The 21,088-nt window shown below is 40.3% G+C and overlaps 1 protein-coding gene across 1 annotated transcript in view; it reads left to right on the forward strand.

The window, feature by feature from the left end:
• The window catches only part of LOC115411288 (protein NLRC5-like), a 92,026-nt gene extending 70,944 nt beyond the window's left edge, over positions 1-21,082 (forward strand). Inside the window, exons 18-31 of the mRNA XM_030123364.1 lie at positions 455-628; positions 4,522-4,695; positions 10,511-10,684; positions 11,875-12,048; positions 12,679-12,852; positions 13,963-14,097; positions 14,757-14,782; positions 15,289-15,434; positions 15,531-15,577; positions 16,577-16,791; positions 16,983-17,245; positions 18,526-18,642; positions 18,746-18,887; positions 19,968-21,082. Of these exons, the coding sequence (XP_029979224.1) occupies positions 455-628; positions 4,522-4,695; positions 10,511-10,684; positions 11,875-12,048; positions 12,679-12,852; positions 13,963-14,097; positions 14,757-14,782; positions 15,289-15,434; positions 15,531-15,577; positions 16,577-16,791; positions 16,983-17,245; positions 18,526-18,642; positions 18,746-18,887; positions 19,968-20,290 (2,284 nt within the window). The 3' untranslated portion in view covers positions 20,291-21,082. The remainder of the gene's footprint in view (positions 1-454; positions 629-4,521; positions 4,696-10,510; positions 10,685-11,874; positions 12,049-12,678; positions 12,853-13,962; positions 14,098-14,756; positions 14,783-15,288; positions 15,435-15,530; positions 15,578-16,576; positions 16,792-16,982; positions 17,246-18,525; positions 18,643-18,745; positions 18,888-19,967) is intronic.
• Positions 21,083-21,088: the final 6 nt, after the last annotated feature.

A 21,088-nucleotide genomic window follows, 5' to 3' on the forward strand; every position in this document is an offset into this window, starting at 1 on the left:
GTAGTATGGTGTCACCAGCTCAAACTGCTGGAGCGAAATAAATCAATTTGACATCAATCCGATATTGACAAAGACGAAAACGAAGGGAATTGTATCCATAATTTTTATACGTGTTAGTTAGTTTTGTAAGCTCACGATACAGTTTCAGTTAGTTATCGTTTTTTTCTTTTAATTAGAGTTTTTATTAATTTCAGTTAACGAAAATGTTTTTTCAATTTTAGTTTTCGTCATTTCGTTCGTTTTCGTTAACGATAATAACCTTGATCCGGATCTGCTGTATCTGGATACGATCTCACCTTTCCCACAGATGTTCAATTATAAAGTATCTTTAGGTTAATTACAGGTCAAACTCATTGATTAGGACATAGTAATGTTGGACTGAACATTTAAAAGCTGAACACATCTGACTGGATTATTAACAGATTTGAATCTATTTCATTTATTCTTTATTCAGATTGGATTACTGCCGTTTGTCAGATGTCAGCTGTTCTTCTCTGGCCTCAGCTCTGAAGTCCAATCCATTCCATCTGACGGAACTTGATCTGAGTGGAAACGACCTGAAGGATTCAGGAGTGAAGCTGTTGTGTGATTTTCTTCAGAGTCCAGACTGTAAACTACAGATTCTGAGGTTGGTTCACTGTTGTTTTAACAAAATGGTTCAATGTTCCATTTTTAATCTACAGCACCAATAAATTTTTTTAAAAAGACATTGTTTTAAACATAATTCCAAACAGAATACAATGTAAACCTTCTGAACCCACATTTTATTCACTTTATCATCTCATCCAACTGTATCTTTCTATACATATATAGATGCTATAGAATCACTATCCACAGACTGAAATAATCCATTAGCTCAACAACATTAATGCTTACGGCTCATAATCCAACACTTAAATACTATTCATACACTGATAATCACACAATATAAAATGAATGGAAACTAAACAGGAAAGTTTTCACAACGCTGTTATTTAATAATAACTATTTGTATTAGCACCTTTAAAAACAAAGTTTACAAAGTGCTTTGACAGGGCACAACGGCAGGATACACGAAGCAAGTAAAAACACTAAAACAGAAGCAACACAATTAGAGAGATGTATGAACAAGTTAATTATCAAACAGGATCAAATTAAAAAATTTAAATTAAGGTTAAAAAAGGGACAGACATCGCATAAAAGTCTATAAAAATGTGTTTTAAGAAGTGATTTAAAAGCTGTTACTGATTCCGCAAGCCTTATCTCCTCGGGCAGGCCGTTCCAAAGTCGAGGGGCCCTTATGGAAAATGCCCGGTCACTTTTTGATTTAAGCCGCGACTTTGGAACAGCCAGGAGCCCTCTGCCCGAGGATCTAAGGCTGCGTGCTGGCTCGTAGTCAACTAGCATTTCTTCTATATAACTTTGGGCCAGGCCCAGTTGAGCTTTAAAAGTGATCAGTAAAATCTTAAAGTCAATTCTAAAACAAACAGGGAGCCACTGGAGGGATGCAAGGATTGGAGTGATATGTTGTCTGCTAAAACCAGTGATTAATGACAGGATCTTTACAGTCTGTCTGAAAAGGAGATCATAAACCAAATTAAGATGGATCATGATCATATAGAATATCATTATATTGTTGGGAAAATTTAATCAAAGACGCTTAAGAGTAAATTACACTTAACTGACATACGCATTATACGAACTGTATTTAATTTATATTTATGAAACTAATAAAGTAGAAATATTCATTAGTTTTATTTGAATGATAAAGTATCTTTCAATTAATTACAGGTCTAACTCATTGATTAGGACATAGTAATGTTGGACTGAACATTTAAAACCTGAACACATCTGTCACAAAGGGGAAAAGAAAGGACACAAATGCTCAATACTGAAGGGAAAAAAATAACAAGTTTATTTTACAAAAAAAGAAAACCAGACAACGAAAAACCTAACACAAAAACTAAAGCAGAAACAGAGTCCATAAAAAAAAAAAAAATACAAAACCTGGGGTCAGAGTCCGTGGATGAATATGGATAAATGTCTGGGTTATGGAGAGGATATGGAGAAATGGACCAGCGCTGCATGGCTGCAAACCAAAGCCTTAAATAGGCCAGAGATAATTGGCTGCAGCCATGCAGCACCAGCAGGTGAGTCATATGAATGTAATCAGAAGGAGAAACTGAGGGTCATGCAGACACAGGTCCATAACCAAAAGGGAGGAGCTGAGAGTCAAACAGGCACAGGTCCTGACAGGACCCGCCCCCCAAGGGACGGCATCCTGACGTCCCCAAAAATACGAAAAAAAAAAAACCCCACAGAGACCAGGGCATCCTGGATAGTAGAGGGGATCCTGGCGAAAAGGGGCATGAAAAACCACAAGGGAGACCGGCTGAAGCACCTCCCGGTGGGACGGCGTGAAGAGCCTCCGGGCAGACTGGCTGAAGAACCTCAGGTCGAACAGGCTGACACACCCCCCCGGTGAAACAGCGTGAAAAGCCTCTGGGCGAAGAGGCTGAAGCACCTCCCGGTGAAACAGCGTGAAAAGCCTCCGGGCAGACTGGCTGCAAAACCTCAGGGCGAACAGGCTGAAGCACCTCCCGGTGAAGCGGCGTGAAGAGCCTCCAGGAAGACTGCCGAAGCACCTCAGGACAGACCTCCAAACCAGGATGATGTAGCCCCTCCGGACCAGATCATGGAGAAACCTCTGACCAGGACGTGAGAACCCCTCCAAAACAGGACAGAAAAATCCCCTGGTTCGTGGACCTCCAGGGCTGTGGCAGACAGGACTCCAGCTGGGCTTAGGACATTGACTGGAACTGAATATGGCTGGACTAGTGACTAACTGAGACAAGACAGACCGGACAATGACTGGACTACAGACGTCAACTGGAATTGGACTATGGCTGGACCCATGACTCTGACTGACTGAAACTGAACTGACAGGACTATGGACTCTGAGACTGAACTGACAGGGGAACGGACTCTGAGACTGACAGGAGAACGAAGAGCGAGGCCGAGACGGGGAAACAGGAACGCTGCGCGGACGGATGGAACCGGACTTCAGGAACAGACAGGAACAGGCTTTAAAAACGCTGCGCGGCCGGAACCGGACCTCAAGGAGGGGAAACTAACAGACGGCGTACTAGCCTCCAGGTAGTACCAAGGAAAAAGGGAACTAGGCCAAGCAGAGAAACACGGACAGACAGACACAGGTAGAGGGACAATCTACAGAACTGAAGAACATGAACTGCAAGAAACAGAGCTAAAGGACAAACAGGGAAAAGACAACAGAATCTAGCAGAAATACAGGGGGAAAAAAGAATCTAACAGAAATGAAGGACAAAAAAGGAATGACTGATTGGAAAAAAAAAAAATAGAACACAAGTTTCACGACAGAACAAAATAGAACGAGGGAAGGGAGAAATGAAACAAAAGCACACAAACTAGAAAATTCACACAGACCAAGAAACAGACTGAAAAATGCACAGAAGGAGAAATACACACAGAGAAATATACAGAAAACAGCACACACGGACAGAGAGAGACGAATAAAACAAGCAGAACAAACAAACTAACATGGACAGACAGATCAAAACTAATGAACTTCACTGAAATCATTAGACACACGAAGGAAAAGACACAAGAGAAGAACCCGGACCCCACGAAGGCCCAGGTCCCCACAAGGAATAGGACGCTGGAAACACAAGGCAAGAAACAGACGAAAGACAGAAACGTACCGGAAAAAAACACGGGAGGAGAGCCCGGACTCAACATGGACCGGGACCCCACATGACATGGGAACGCCGGTAATACAAGACAGGAATTAGACAGGGGACAGATACACTGGGAGAACAAACCGGGGTGTGCACCTCACGGCTCCGGGACCTCCCGAACCAACCGGCACAGAGGAAACCGAGCCGCCGTCGCTGAGGACAAGGGTGAGTCTCGGAAAAGCCGGAAATGGGGCAGGGAGGCGCGGAGCGACGGTACAGGGGAAAATTAAGGAAAAGCAAACGAAACCAGGAATAAAAAACTAAAACACGGAAAAACGAAAAAACGGGTCCCTTCAGTACCGGCTGAGTCCAGGTATGGCTGGTCCATTCTGTCACAAAGGGGAAAAGAAAGGACACAAATGCTCGATACTGAAGGGAAAAAATAAGTTTATTTTACAAAAAAGAAAACCAGACAACGAAAAACCTAACACAAAAACTAAAGCAGAAACAGAGTCCATAAAAAACATACAAAACCTGGGGTCAGAGTCCGTGGATGAATATGGATAAATGTCCGGGATATGGAGAAATGGACCAGCGCTGCATGGCTGCAAACCAAAGCCTTAAATAGGCCAGAGATAATTGGCTGCAGCCATGCAGCGCCAGCAGGTGAGTCATATGAATGTAATCAGAAGGAGAAACTGAGGGTCATGCAGACACAGGTCCATAACCAAAAGGGAGGAGCTGAGAGTCAAACAGGCACAGGTCCTGACAACATCTGACTGGATTATGAACAGATTTGAATCTATTTCATTTATTCTTTATTCAGATTGGATTACTGCCGTTTGTCAGATGTCAGCTGTTCTTCTCTGGCCTCAGCTCTGAAGTCCAATCCATTCCATCTGACGGAACTTGATCTGAGTGGAAACGACGTGAAGGGTTCAGGAGTGAAGCTGTTGTGTGATTTTCTTCAGAGTCCAGACTGTAAACTACAGATTCTGAGGTTGGTTCACTGTTGTTTTAACAAAACGGTTCAATGTTCCATTTTTAATCCACAGCCCCAATATTTTTTTTTTTTTAAAAAGACATTGTTTTAAACATAATTCCAAACAGAATACAATGTAAACCTTCTGAACCCACATTTTATTCACAATCGAACATAGAAAACAAATGTTTAAAGTGAGAAAATGAAGCATTTTAAGGAAAAAGTTCCAAATGTAATATTGACCTTGATGTCAGTCAGACGTGTGTGTAAAGTTGTTCCAGGTCCATGTTTCCCACTGTGGACCATCTCCTCTTCTTTAACAACAGTCTGTAACTGAGGACACCAGTGGATGGAGTTTGGGGACATGAATGTTGTCCCATTCTGCTCTGATATAGTGTTATAGCAGCTGTGTTGTGTGTCTTTGTGTATTTGAAGATGTTTTTTTCTTTAACGTTGTGTTACTTTCATGTTTTTTCAGTTATTTATTTTATGCCGTTTTATTTTATTGCATCATTTTTATTACATTTATATTTTTATCCATCATTTAAAACCACAAATAACCATCAAGTGTCTTCATTTTTAACTCAGGACCAAAAATCATACTTTAAACTGGGAATGAATAAGGATTTGACATTTATCATAATAATCATGTGTGTAACTTGATTTGTAAATGTTTATCATTTGTAATATTTTTGGTCATATTACTCAGACCTACATGGACAACATCAACCAAAACCAAAACCAGTCTGATTGTGGTTTTTCTAAAGTCATTGGGTTTGTCTCATTAACACTGAAGTCAAATGAAATCCAACAAAAAATAATGTCTGAATTTGAGCGTCCACTCCTTCCTCACCCTCTCCTCTCAGTCCAAATCTAAAGACTGTAATTGTAGATATAGATGAACCTGCTGCTGTTCATAGTGTTGTAGAAAAGTGAAGCCACTGTAGATGAAGTCTGATGTCCTCTCAGACCACTTTACTGACAATGAGCTTCAAGTCATTGTGTTTTTTTGAGCCAGTAACGTTAAAAACCATCAAGAACTGAAGCTTCACCATAGACAGTTGGAGAGTGACCTGAGAGGTAATGGAAATGAAGTGTAAAGCACAGCAGAAGAAAAACCAACATCAGTGAATGTCCTTTCTATGAATAACAGCCACATAATGTGGAGCAGAGTTTTCAAACTCATTTTAGTTCAGTTCCACATTCAGCCCAATATGATCTCAAGTGGACCAGACCAGTACAAGAAGAAGAGTGAAAAAAGTCCAATTACATGATGAAAATGTTCACATCTACAACGTTTCCTTGAAAATAATGTCAATAAAATCAACAACCACAAACAACCTGAAATGTATGAAGAAAAATAAGTTCAATTTTCCCAATATTGTGTCTGAGTTGATCATTTCCACATGTGCATTACAACTTCCAGATCACAGTGGATCTACAAAGACACAAAACATGTATTAATAGGAGTAATATTGTTAAAATTGCACTTAAGACGTTTCAGGTTCGTATTTTTTAGGTTATTCACATTTTTGTGAAAGGATAGTTTGTACATGAAACATTTTCATGTCATTAAAATTTTTGAGAAATGAAACAAACAGTCAAATTGGAGGTTGTCCTTATTTTTCTGTTATTCTGATAGTATTTTACTGGTCTGACCCACTTTAGACTGAATCTGTTTGTATGTGACCCCTGAACTAAAAGGATTTGAACATCCTTGATTCTTTATATGTTCAGTGTCATTTTTATATTTCATAAATTGATGCCATGGCCTGAATGGGACCCTTTGGTGGGCTGGTTTTGGCCCACGGGCCGTATGTTTGACCCCCCTGATCTCTCCCTAATCTTATCAGTGGGCAGGCGAAGTCCTAACCTAAATATAATGTATGTATTTTCACATCACTAGCCTCTACGTGGAATGTTTACAGGTGTATATAAGAATTGAATTCAGCTCCGAATACACAAAAGTTGATGAAACCTGGAATTTGCTGATAATGTGATTGATTCCATGGGTTGAATTCCTTTGTGTGTCTGTGATGCAGGACTTTGAGTGACTCCAGGAATCCTGGTAATAACCAAACACAATGATTGGATTCATCAAGCACACAATGAAAGTGGTTCAGTAATGACAGACTGAAGTGTGTGGTGGTTGGCCTTAGTTACTGGTTTTATGTCCAACATAAAGGAGGGACCTCCACCTGTTTGAAAAGGAAAAACAACCTTAATAAAGATGAAATGAATCCTAAAGATTCAGTGTAAACTGGTCCAATGTGGTCTTTGAAATGACGAAATAAAAAAAATAGGACCAATGGCCCTGTAGCTTACCGGCCAACTTAAATGCTTTGGGAAATGTATCAGATGCTATTTATTCTCACCCAGTTCTGTGTATTTATTCTATTACAGAAATAGCCCATGTTTTGGTCATATTCCAATCAGATCTGTAAAAAAATGAAATTCCAACTTGGTATCATTGATACTGATTTATTGGATCAATCCACTTCCTGTGTCTTATAAAGGGAAAATTTTTCCAAGTTGCACCAAATCCAGAATCAGATCCGGATGGAAATAATTTAACTAACTTTAGTTGACATCATCATAAAGAAGTTGTATACTTTCAATCATCTTCTTCTCCCAAACTCCAGTTCTGATTGACTTCAAACTTGGTATACAGCTTCTTTATGATTATGTCAACTAAAGTTAGTGAAATTATTTCAGTCCAGATCTGATTCTGGATTTGGTGCAACTTTGAAAAATTTTCCCTTTATAAGACATAGGAAGTGGATTGATCCAATAAATCAGTAAGTATCAATGATATCAAGTTGGAATTTTATTTTTTACAGATCTGATTGGAATATGACCAAAACATGGGTTATTTCTGTCACATACTAAATACACAGAACTGGGTGATAATAAATGGCATCTGGATACATTTCCCACAGCTTTTAATTTGGCCGGTAAACTACAGGGCCATTGGTCCGATTTTTATTAAGAAAATGGTCAGTGACCTTATCGTACCAAGTAGGCGTCTTTTCCAGGGACTGGACCAGTGTCCTCTCAATGTCCAGCAGAGCTAGGCTGCTTAGATGGCCTTGGCCCATTGTGTTGCGGGTGTAGGACTTCAGCCTTTTTAGACGAGAAGCTGCTTCTACACCTGCTGATGTTGCTCCAATTGTTGCCACCAGTGACAACAGTTTGTGTAGCTGAGGCATTGCACTGTCCAATTCCATATCTTTTAGAAAAATCCAAAAATCACACAGTTTTCCTCTGTTACCCTGTACATCCTCATTCGAATACAGAACTTGAAGCTCAGACCTCAGTCTAACTGAATCCAAATATACACCATAACTTTTCAGAAGACTCTGGAATGCCTCTTCTGGAAACACATCTCTCATGTCAGCAAACTTCTCTGGATTGACTAACTCTAAGAACCGCAAACTCGAGCAAGAAATGATTAAATTATGTAACTGAAACAAGAAAACGATGAAATTATGTTAAAGGTCCCGTATTATGCAAATGTCACTTTGTGACAGTTTTCTTATAGTAGTGTGTGTTGCAGTAGCCACATTATGAGGTTAGAATTTGAAAACTGTCTGTTTCCTCCCTGCCTTGCTACACCACAGTTTGTGAAAATGCCTGCTCAAACGGCCGAGTTTGAGTTGGCTCCGTTTATGACGACATAAGCGGATTTAACTCCTCCCCCTGACTGTGCCCCCACCCTCGCAAAGCGAGCCCCGCCCTGGCAAAGTACCTCTTGGACAACAAACATGGCGAAGGCGAGACACGCAAGTTGTGGTGTTGTTGGCTGCACACACCAACACGATAGTTTATTTTTGCTCCCCACTTCCGAGCCTCTCCGTAAAAAGTGTCTGGATTCTATCTGTGATGGTCATGTACCAAACAACATTCCCAAACGCTTGTATGTGTGTGCCCGGCATTTCACGGACGAGTGTTTTTTAACATGGGCCCATACAGCTCTGGCTTAGCACAAAGACTCCGAATCCAGAAGGACGCAGTACCAACGCTTCGTGACCCAAGTACAAGTGTGGGAGATGTAAGTTCTGATCATTTGTTTGTATCTTTACTGCATAACCCTACATTACGGATAAGCTGGTGGTTGATGTGTACGTCTAACGTTAGCATGGCAGCTAACATAGCTCGGTTACTGCTGCTAACGTTTGCGTCCCCGTTTACATGCAAGAGCTGATAATATCCAGAGACATTCAACAGAACTACTCTGAACACGGGCCTTTTGTGGTTAGCATCAGTATAGTTAGCATCAGGCTTGTTAGTAGCTGCCTGCATTAGTGGCGGCAGGCGTCTTTCCGTGTCAGGTCCATGAACCCAACACAACACCGCCGTTTTCCGTCGGGGCTCAATCACGCCTCAAGGCAAAGAAAGCCAGTGTTTGGAAAGACGTTCTGTCTGAGACGTGTATTGTAGACGAGAGAGCCATGGCTTCACAGTCAACATTAGCGCGTAGTACCGCTAGCGGAAGCCGCGTCCTCTCCCAGAGAGGGGAGGGGGAGTGGGCGTGGACAGATGCGTTCATTTGCATACCCGGAAGCAGGCCCAGAAACAGCCTGTTCTGAGGAGGGCTGGTGAGAGAGACTTTTTCGACCGCTGAAACTCCGAAAAAAGGATGATTTTGGGGCGAACAAACTTAAATACTATGTTTTTGGGCTTCTGAGACCTATATGACGTGACTGAAAAATAGCATAATACGGGACCTTTAAATTGAAACAAGGAAGTACAATGAGTGTGTTTTATTTACAGTGCAAGAAATGAACAAGTAATTTCGTAGTGGTTTCTCTCTTGATTTAACAGCAGAACGTGCAGCGGTATTAAACTGAACTGTGTCAGTGAAGGAGTAGATCTGAAAACAGCTGTCAGTCAAATGGGATTCAGCCTTTTGACTGATCCTCCAATCAGCACGTGGAAGCTCAGTGTCCAGCCCAGCAGAGCTCCGCCCACAGCTCCATTCACCCCCAGAGACGCTGAGCGTCCGGGGGCGGGACAACATTGTGGCATTTATCCAATTACTGTCCAGTTTTGAGGCAATGAAAAAAACTGTTCCACTCAGTCCCATTGAAGTGCATGGACGCTGAGCGTCTATGGACAAATGAACTGAGCAGAGATCGAATGAGAAAACAGCACAACGGGAATGGAGGAGAAGTGAACAACATCGAGTCTGATGATCTGTGATAAAGCTGATTCTGAACAAACTCGTCTTTGAGATGAATGTGTTCTAACACATTTGTAGTCGATAAAATGTCAACACAACCGAACAGATTTAACCATTTAATTCGAGTAATTTTAGGGGAAGCCGAGCTTCCACTGCAGTCTATGAGAAATCACCTCTGGTTTCTAACCTACTGTAATTTGACATGTAATGTAGTTCCATATGACATGAAATTCCTGAGGAACAGGGTTGTTTGTTTTCTACCAGTAACGGTTCCCTCCAGGTCGGGCCACTAGTGTCACATGACAACACCAAATGTGGTTGTTATCCATTGGACCTGTTTGGATGTTTATGTTCTGAAAGATGGCACCCATGAAAATAGAATATTTGTGTATTATTATTTTATTTACATGTTATGAATTTACATTTATTATTATAATTTACATTATACGAACTGTATTTCATTTATATTTATGAAACTAATAAAGTAGAAATATTTATTAGTTTTATTTGAATTATAAAGTATCTTTCGATTTATTACAGGTCAAACTCATTGATTAGGACATGGTAATGTTGGACTGAACATTTAAAACCTGAACACATCTGACTGGATTATGAACAGATTTGAATCTATTTCATTTATTCTTTATTCAGACTGAGGGGCTGCGGTTTGTCAGATGTCAGCTGTTCTTCTCTGGCCTCAGCTCTGAAGTCCAGTCCATTCCATCTGACGGAACTTGATCTGAGTGAAAACGACCTGGAGGATTCAGGAGTGAAGCTGTTGTGTGATTTTCTTCAGAGTCCAGACTGTAAACTACAGATTCTGAGGTTGGTTCACTGTTGTTTTAACAAAATGGTTCAATGTTCCATTTTTAATCCACAGCCCCAATATATATTTTTTTTTAAAAAGACATTGTTTTAAACGTAATTCCAAACAGAATACAATGTAAACCTTCTGAACCCACATTTTATTCACAATCGAACATAGAAAACAAATGTTTAAAGTGAGAAAATGAAGCATTTTAAGAAAAAAATTCCAAATGTAATATTGACCTTGATGTCAGTCAGACGTGTGTGTAAAGTTGTTCCAGGTCCATGTTTCCCACTGTGGACCATCTCCTCTTCTTTAACAACAGTCTGTAACTGAGGACACCAGTGGATGGAGTTTGGGGACATGAATGTTGTCCCATTCTGCTCTGATATAGTGTTATAGCAGCTGTGTTGTGTGTCTTTGTGTATTTGAAAATGTTTTTGTCTTTAACATTGTGCTACTTTCATGTTTTTTCAGTTATTGATTTGATGTCATTCGATCTTATTACATCATTATTATTACATTTATATTTTTATTCATCATTTAAAACCACAAATAACCATCAAGTGTGTTCATTTTTAACTCGGGACCAAAAATCATACTTTAAATTGGGAATGAATAAGGATTTGACATTTATCATAATAATCATGTGTGTAACTTGATTTGTAAATGTTTATCATTTGTAATATTTTTGGTCATATTACTCAGACCTACATGGACAACATCAACCAAAACCAAAACCAGTCTGATTGTGGTTTTTCTAAAGTCATTGGGTTTGTCTCATTAACACTGAAGTCAAATGAAATCTGACAAAAACTAATGTCTGAATTTGAGCGTCCACTCCTTCCTCGCCCTCTCCTCTCAGTCCAAATCTAAAGCCTGTAATTGTAGATATAGATGAACCTGCTGCTGTTCATAGTGTTGTAGAAAAGTGAAGCCACTGTAGATGAAGTCTGATGTCCTCTCAGACCACTTTACTGACATGTGCATTATACGAACTGTATTTAATTAATATTTATTTATTTTATTTAACTAATAAAGTAGAAATATTCATTAGTTTTATTTGAATTATAAAGCATCTTTCCATTAATTACAGGTCAAACTCATTGATTAGGACATAGTAATGTTGGACTGAACATTTAAAAGCTGAACACATCTGACTGGATTATTAACAGATTTGAATCTATTTCATTTATTCTTTATTCAGATTGGAATGCTGCATTTTGTCAGATGTCAGCTGTTCTTCTCTGGCCTCAGCTCTGAAGTCCAATCCATTCCATCTGACGGAACTTGATCTGAGAGGAAACGACCTGAAGGATTCAGGAGTGAAGCTGTTGTGTGATTTTCTTCAGAGTCCAGACTGTAAACTACAGATTTTGAGGTTGGTTTTATTGGTACTATTGGAAAATTCATAGGTTTCAGTCATAATTAATTTACTAATAAACATAACTGACTATATAACTCTGAAATTCTAAATGATCTATTGTCTTTCGTACTCATTTCAAGTTAATGGTAACATTAAAAACAAATCCTGTTACTTAGAGAAATTATATTTGAGTTGTTAAATTAAATGATGTTTTTGACAAACGGCCACATTTCTCCAGGATTCAACAATATGAACTGTTCCTTTTTAACCTTCTGGGGTTGAAATAATGGTCCTTTATGAAGATACTTTAGAAGAAACAATAGAAACAGTAGAACCAACAGATAATTTCTCATGGGTGTATGCTGGTCTATACCTGACTTTACTGAGTTAAAACCTGTAGGATTATGATTCCTAAATATTATCAAATAAACCCAAATACACAAGTACAAAAAAACCTGAAGTCATGATATAAATATAGTCTAAATTTAGTTCACATTAAGAATAATCAGTCAGGAAAACATTATTCCTATATATCCTACATTTATGATTTTTATTTTCTATATCTTAAATTACACATTCATAATCTGAACACATCTGACTGGATTATTAACAGATTTGAATCTGTTTCATTTCTTCTTTATTCAGATTGGATCGCTGCAGTTTGTCAGATGTCAGCTGTTCTTCTCTGGCCTCAGCTGTGAAGTCCAATCCATTCCATCTGACAGAACTTGATCTCAGGGAAAACAACCTGAAGGATTCAGGAGTGAAGCTGTTGGAGGATTTACTGCAGAGTCCAGACTATAAACTAGAGAAACTATGGTCAGTTCACTGTCTGTTACTGTTATAGAGTTAACATGTTCCATTCAGACCTGAATCCAGTCAAATTCAAATATGCTTTGAGAGTATTTATTGTATTCACAGGCATAAGGTGATCTGATCAGAACCACTGAAATCATTCTATGTTTAATGTTGGGAGATGGAGAAAGGGCTCAGTCCATGTGAAATTACCAGCCTTCCAACTGACCATCTCCCATTTACTTCATACATTCATAAAATAATGTTAATATTCCAGAAAACGGCAGACAAAATCTGATCCTGATGTCTTCATAGTTTTTAGTTTTTGTGATGTGAGTGAAGATACTAACTCCAGGACTTCATTACTTTTTAGATGTTCATGACAGATGGATGGTTTCACACTGATTTTGTCTTGGTGGATCTCCACACTGAATCACATGAGATTTTTACAACAAATAAAAATGTCTGATTGATGAGGCATTAAAAAGGAGAAGAAAGAAAAAACTACACCTATTTTCAGTTGTATAATGCTCATGTGTGACAAGGTCTAGTATGTACAATTATATCAGTGGAATGAGCATGTTTGTATTAATGTATGCAGAAAATATGAAACTGGTGTCTTTAAACAAACTTTGTTTTCAGTGCATCAATGACACCATGTTTTCTGTAAAATATAGAGGTACTGAACTGAAGATCCATCACAAATCTGTATCATGCGTCTGTCGTATCCATCTGTTATCAATAGTTCAACAGTTTGACTGAATTTAGCATCATTTTCTGTAGCACGTTTTTACATTTACTGTCATTTTCAAAGTCCCACTGTCTCAAAAACTAATGATGATATGAGGCTGAAATGTTGCATTTTACTGACGTCATTTATTGAAAGTATGAAGTATTGGAGATGGTCAGTTTGGAACATTTTATGAATCTGATGATTTAAGGAGGAAAAAACAGACTAATGACAGGATGGAGCCACTTGGAAATCGATAGTGAATTCAGGAATCAGGTGATATTTTAGTAGATCTGATGTGGATGAAGAGATGGAACCTTTGTTAAAGGGCAGCGAGAACAGACAGAGATAAGGGACGAACCCACATGTGATCAAACATGACAGTCTGTGTGTTTTATGTCTAGGACCGACAATACGATATTAACTGGAATCCCGATGTGTCATGGAGTGGAGACAGAGGAGGACACATCAGAGTCTGGCTGTGGGGTCAAAGGTCGTCCTCCAGACTCTGACAGTGAACCTGGACCCTCAGATAAACGGTACCATTATCACTGACACCGTTGGAGAACATTGTGTGTCTTTATTTCATACCTTACAGTAAATAACATGTTCAGGCTGTTGTTTTCTCCAGAGATCTGAAACCATATGAACAGAGCTGTGGAACACATGTTGAATTCACATTTAATCCTTAATGGTTCATTCTTGAATTCTCCTTCTAACCTTTAAATCCAGGTTTATGCAGTGAGATGTTTAGAAGGCTTTATTACCCCGCCCCCCAAAGGGGAGGCAACGGGTATTGTTTTTGGTTCAGTTTGTTAACACGCTAGAAGCAAAACTACTGGTTGAATTCATACCAAACTGGGTTTATAGATTGCCAGTTACCCAGAGTAGATGTCATCACATATTGGGAACAGTAGGTCAAAGTTTAAATTTCAAATGAATTTTTAAAATCTTTTTTTTTTCTCCCATTTACTTATAATGGGCGAAATTTCAAATGTTTAAAAAATATCAATTTTGTTTCAGTTTACTTCAAACTTGGCACATATATAAAGATTATTGATATGCTGACATCAGCACACGTATAGACATGATGACATCAGCTGGATCGATGCCAAAATAAGCTCCAATACGTGCGAGGGGCGGGGTTTGTTGTGCCCGGAACCACTTGTTTGATCTGCATTTGTGTTTGTTTCAACAGAACTGGAGCTGACAGACATGAACCATGTGAGTAGAACATCCACATTTAAAGACAACTGTTGTAAACTGTGCCTGTGGATCAGCTTCATACCTACAGTCCAGGACTAGTCTGGCTCACAGGGTGGACTCTGCTGGAAGAATCCCACCAATGGGCCTGTAGTTTTGTTTCACTAGTTCAAGTTTGTATGAGTTGGAAAAATACACAATTCCTGAACATTTGTTGAAAATTCAGTAAGAAGATTTGGAAGTAAAAGAAAACACACATTTAGAAGAATGAAAATCCAAATGCCTTAATCCTCAGAGGAGCACAGACATACATTGTAGAATTAGCCACTATTGTGGACACTGTGTCTGAGTCCTGCAGCTGTACTTACAGGATGTTTGAATTCATCTGAATCTTGTCATCCAGACAGTTAAACCAACATCATCTTCCCACACTTCAGCTTCAGCTGTTGCATGTTTTGTATGTGGTTTCACCCACTGGGATGAAACCACGTCCACCAGTGAGTTTGCCGACTCTCTTCACCCACCAGGTCCGTCCACTTCAGACTTAGACCTGAAGGAGTCTGAGGACGGCGTAGAGGACTGTGTGGACCGAGACCCTCGCACCAGTCCTGAAGATCCAGAGAAGCAGCAGCTCGTCTGCGCAGAGGCTCAGGCTGGAGCGTCCAACTGGGAGGTACACAAACACAAACGTCAACCATTTGGACAAACGACGGTAAAGTCATGAACCAGGACATGGACTGAACTAAAACTGGACCTTTGTCAATTCTAGGAGTTCACACCTGAAGTATCAGCTGAGTCTGGACTCACTTCATACAGGTAAGAAAATCTTACAAAACAGAATAGAGCGTATGCACTGACATGACTGTACAACCAGAACACAGAACCCAGTGGCAAAACATGCAACAGTGTGGCTTCATTTAGGAGGAAATTTAGGAAATTATGAGTAAAACTACACTTTGCTTCAGGTAACAGACTCAACAGTTACCATTTCAGTTTAACCCAAGTGATCCACAGGCACTGACGTGACAGGAAATAGATTTACTCACTATTTATGTGTAGACCACCTGACTATAACCAACATGAAACAAAGCAGAACCTACACAGTACCAGCCCTGAGGGTTAGTGTCAGGCAGATACTTCTGGTTCATAGGCTTGGAAACACCCTTTTAAAGTTGATGAATTACATTAGTTTGTTTTTTTTAACAATATTAATTTTTCACTACAACATAGTGAACAGTTATTGTCATATATCTTATAACTAGTCAGTCTGCTACATATTCCACTGAAGGACTGGTCAGAATAACTTAACATTCTGTTACAAATTTCAGCCTTAAATTCCATGGCTCTAATTAAGGAGCTTTGATTCTGTGGAGTCGATCATTTCAGATGACTCTACTTCATAAAATTATATAAGAGTAAACCATGTTTCAAGTGGTAAAACCTAAATAAAACCCCAAACCAAGTGTCTGTCCTTACCCGGGGACCACATATTAAACTAATTGTTGGGGCAGGCAGATGGAATAGGGGCTCCTCCATCACATGCATCCACCTTATCTTAAAACCAGAATAAAAACCCAAACCAAACGTTTCATAGCCTCATATGATTCTGAGGTTCTCTGTGATTCTATCCTGATGTCCCTGAACTTCTCCTGTGTCACATCCACACCTGGACATTGAGACCCTCATCACCTCCATCAGCCTCTGGAAGACACTGGACTCATTTTCAGGATCAGTGGGTGGGACTGGACTCAGAATAGGGGTGAAGTTACCCGGTCCAAACTTTGTGTATGAATGGAACTTGTCTGTGTTGTACAGGTTCAAGTGTCCTCGTTCAGGTTTATTCCATTGTACTCTGACTGGACTGGTGTTTGTTGTGGATCAGAGGGCGGAGCTGCAGTATAGCATTGACCAATGGAATGAGGTCCTGGTGGGGTCACATGGTAGAACGCCTGCAGGTCCACTGTTCCGCATCGAATGTCCTGAGAACGCTGTTCACAAACTCCACCTCCCACACTGTGAGACAAAGCACGGTAAGAAACTTATCACACATTCAGTTTTACTGAATCAACAACTAGACTGTGGTCCTGTTTTCATTTTTAAGTAGTGTGAATATTGGCAGTTAACTGAAGTTCGTTCAGATCAGTTTTCATCTTGTCAGATTTTTGAAGCTGTGAGTTCGTCCTGTTGGATCTTGGTTCAGGAGGAGTTTCTGTTTTTACAGGTCAGCGCTCTGGAAGCCTGTCTGTCGCCCACATCACTGACGATGGAACGAGCTTCATTGATCCACTGGAGATCACAGACACTCATGTGGTCATCGATATCCCACACCTGTCTGCCTTTGGCCTCGTCTGGCAGTTTGTAGAATGGCTTATCGGGAGAAGAGTCCATGGCCAAGTTCTGCTGTTCCTCGCACCACCAGACCCAAAAACAGAAAGGCAGAAGCTAAATATGTTACTGCTGCCCTGCAACATCCCTGTGAAAGAGGTACGAATGTATCAGAATTTATAATTAGGCTTAATCTGTGGAGACCTAAGTCTAGTTTCAAAAGGGTCTCTTATAACCTGAGGCGTTTCTGAAGAACCAGACAACATTCACTGTGGTTTTAAATGTAAAAACATACACATGGTCCTTCAGGTCAATAAGTTCAAACCTATCCTCTGTCCACTACTCCACTGGTAACAAACCAGCAGGCTCCAGTCAGGACCAGGACTCTTCCATGTGATTTGATCTTCTCTATATGGACCATAGTATAGACCCACACCTCTAACCCACTGAATTCAGGTGTTTCACTCAGTCCAGTTTCCACAGGTTTGTGAAATCAAACACCTAGCCGTACAGTCACAACAGGTGGTTCTACAGAACTCACCAAATTCCAGTCTGGTACAGTAATAGGATGGTGCTGTTGCAACAAGTCAGTTTGTGACATTTCTCCATTATTACCTCCGCCAAGGAGGTTATGTTTTTGCCAGGGTTTGTTTGTTTGTCTGTCTGTCTGTTTGTTTGTTTGTCTGTCCGTTAGTGTGCAACATAACTCAAAAATTTATGGACAGATTTGGATGAAATTTTCAGGGTTTGATGGAAATGGGATAAGGAAGAAATGATTAAATTTTGGTGGTGATCGGGGGTGGGGGGGCCCACGGGGGGGGGGGCACTGATTGTTAGTGTGCAACATAACTCAAAAAGTTATGGACAGATTTGGATGAAATTTTCAGGGTTTGTTGGAAATGGGATGAGGAAGAAATGATGGGGGGGGGGGGGGGGGGGGGGCACTGATCAGCCTTGGCGGAGGTCTGCGCTCTCCGAGTGCTTCTAGTTCGATATTCCATCATCAACTGTAAGGGATGTTTTTACAAAGTAGATGCAGCTCAGCCATGAAGGGACAGACCATGTAAAGTGGAGCTGGGTTGGCCTGGACTGAGGTGTAGAACTTCCTCTGGCATTAATATCAGCATAAAAACTGTCTGATGGAACCTTCATGGGTTTCCAAGGCCAGGCAGCTAAATATGAGTCTTGCACCACCGCACATAATGTGAAGGGTCGAGTGGAGTGTCGGAAAGAATACCACCACTGGACCCCAGAGCAGTAGAGGCTGGACTGACCTCCATAAAGGCTGACCTCAACCCACCGAACACCTTTGGATGAACTGGAACGGAGTTTAAGACCTCGGCCCTGTTACTTTTAGATAATGAATCACACTAACCTTGAGTATTGAGATGTCTTTAAATCATCCTGATGTTAATATAAATGTTGTGATGTCTCTAAAGGTCCAGAGAAATCAGTGGAATGCTAAACAGTACGTTGAAGCCCCTTCTAGATGTGAACTCATCAAAAACCATAGTTACACTGTGGACTGTCCAAAAGCCTACATAGTACAACCTAAGGTAAGCAGAGGAAACTAACCAGTCATGTCATTAACTGGTTAATTAAACCACTACTGTTCACTTTATAGACTGTAATAATGCCCAAACTACTGCTGGTTTTCAGAAAGCCAATTTTATCATGAACTTCGGACCAAATTATCACCCAACATTTGAGATCCGCCTTCCGAACAACATGAACCGGGTGACTTTAACAGTCAAAGACCAAGAAAACCAAGAGATCTGGGAGCATGAAGTGCATCTGACTGGTAAGACGTGGTCCTGTTTGATTTATTATCACAGTAGTAAATATTTAAACCTTTTACTCCACTATACATATTTGACATGATTGATTTCAGATTATTTTGCATAATTGATAATACAATAAGAGTTTATAATACTGCATTATTTTAAGGAGTAAGCCAATTCTTTATTACCCCGCCCCCCAAAGGGGAGACGAGGGGTATTATTTTTGGTTCGGTTTGTTTGTTTCTTTGATGTTAACACTGTAGCAGCAAAACTACAGGTTGAATTCATACCAAATTGGGTTTATATATTGCCAGTGACCCAGAATCAAAGTGGTTACAGTTTGAGAAAAGTAGGTCAAAGTTCACATTTTTTATGAATTTTTAAAATCTTTTTTCCCCGTTTACTTATAATGGGTGAAATTTCAAATGTCTATAAAAACATCAATTTTGTTTCAATTTACTTCAAACTTGGCACATATATAGAGGCAAGTGATATGCTGACATCAGGACACACATATACATGATGACATCGGCTGAATCGATGCCAACATCAGCTCTAATACATGCGAGGGGCGGGGTTTGTTGTGCCTGGAACCACTTGTTGGTCTAATGGTCAGTTGGATGGAACTCCTGTCACTTGGAGGCTCATAGTTCAGATTGTGTAAGTCACTGGGCTTCGGTCGTCACGTTGTCTGAAAGAGGACGAATGCAGCTCCATCTGTGGAAAACATGGTGAAACCGGATGGAAACGAACTCAGAGGAACAGCAGGTTGAACAGCAAAGTGGAAGGTTTCTCCAAGCTGCTGAACAGTAGGATCTGAATCGTGAAAACGCAAAACTTAAATTGTGATTTCATAAACACTGAAGTAGATATGGAGATGCTAATTGGACCTAATCCAGCTACGTTCAAGTATGATAAAATAATGTCGCTCTAAAGAAGATGTAGTTTGGTTATTTGACATTTATGGACAGGTTTTGAATTTGTTTTCATCATTGTCATTCAATTTCATGTGTGATTTTATTTATTTATTTTTTTTTTTAAAGCTGTGGAAGCAGTCACAGGCTGCAGTTCATTCATATCTTCTTCTGTTCGTCCTTCAGATCCTGCTGTGAGTCATCAGCTGAGGTCTCAGCAGAACATCTCTCTAGAGGACAAGTTGTTTTCAGTTCGGTCTGAGTTCATCAAACGTGTGTCGGAGCCGGTTCTGGACCAACTGTTGGACAGACTTTTAGAATGGAGGTTTATTAATGACGGCGAAAAAGAAGCAGCTAAAACGAAACGCAGAGAAGAGAGAGCTAGATATGTGATCGACCTGGTCCGACACAAAGGACCAGGAGCCTGTTCATATCTGATAGAAAACTTCTGTGAGCTGGACCCAACCCTTTCACAGTTCCTGAACCTGAGAACTCCTGACCTGGGTTGACCCCCTTTGACCTGGTTTGACCCACGGGACGGACGCATGCACTTGGACTGGGCCGTGTGTATCTCTGTTCCATGCATCTCTCTCTCTCTCTCTCTCTCTCTCTCTCTCTCTCTCTCTCTCTCTCTCTCTCTCTCTCTCTCTCTCTCTCTCTCTCTCTCTCTCTCAGGTCCCTTCAGCGGTAATACTAACCATCTCTCTCTCTCTCTCTCTCTCTCTCTCTCTCTCTCTCTCTCTCTCTCTCTCTCTCTCTTTCTCAGGTGCCTTCAGCGGTAATACTAACCTTTAGGAATTGTACCGCGGTGTATCGTTATAACAGTAATCATTTCATCCCTAGTTTTGACATCAGTCAGACACATAACATCCATTTTCCACCACAGGAAGTTCAACTTTACCCAGGATTTAGAAAGACCTCTGTGCATTTCCATCAGAATTCCCTGGTAAAAATGTTCTCTCGACCCCAAACTTTCCTTACAAAAACTTCTACTAGGGGAGTGGAACTTTTCAGATTCCCTGGAATTTTTGGGGGCGGGGCAGTGTGTTGAAGAACGTTGATTCTATTACCAGATAAATAACTTCTTCGGAATGTTGATGGAAAAGAGGATTTAATATGGAAATGTAATAATAATAATGGATTGGACATATATAGCGCTTTCCTAAACACCCAAAACGCTTTACATTATTGACCCATTATTCATTCGCTCTCACATTCACACTCTGGTGGTGGTAAACTACATTTGTATCCACAGTTGCCCTGGGGCAGAAGCGTGGCTGCCAATTTGTGCCTACGGCCCCTCTGAC

This window comes from Sphaeramia orbicularis, chromosome 20 (genome assembly GCF_902148855.1).
Source record: "Sphaeramia orbicularis chromosome 20, fSphaOr1.1, whole genome shotgun sequence".
NCBI classification, from domain to species: Eukaryota; Metazoa; Chordata; class Actinopteri; order Kurtiformes; family Apogonidae; genus Sphaeramia; species Sphaeramia orbicularis.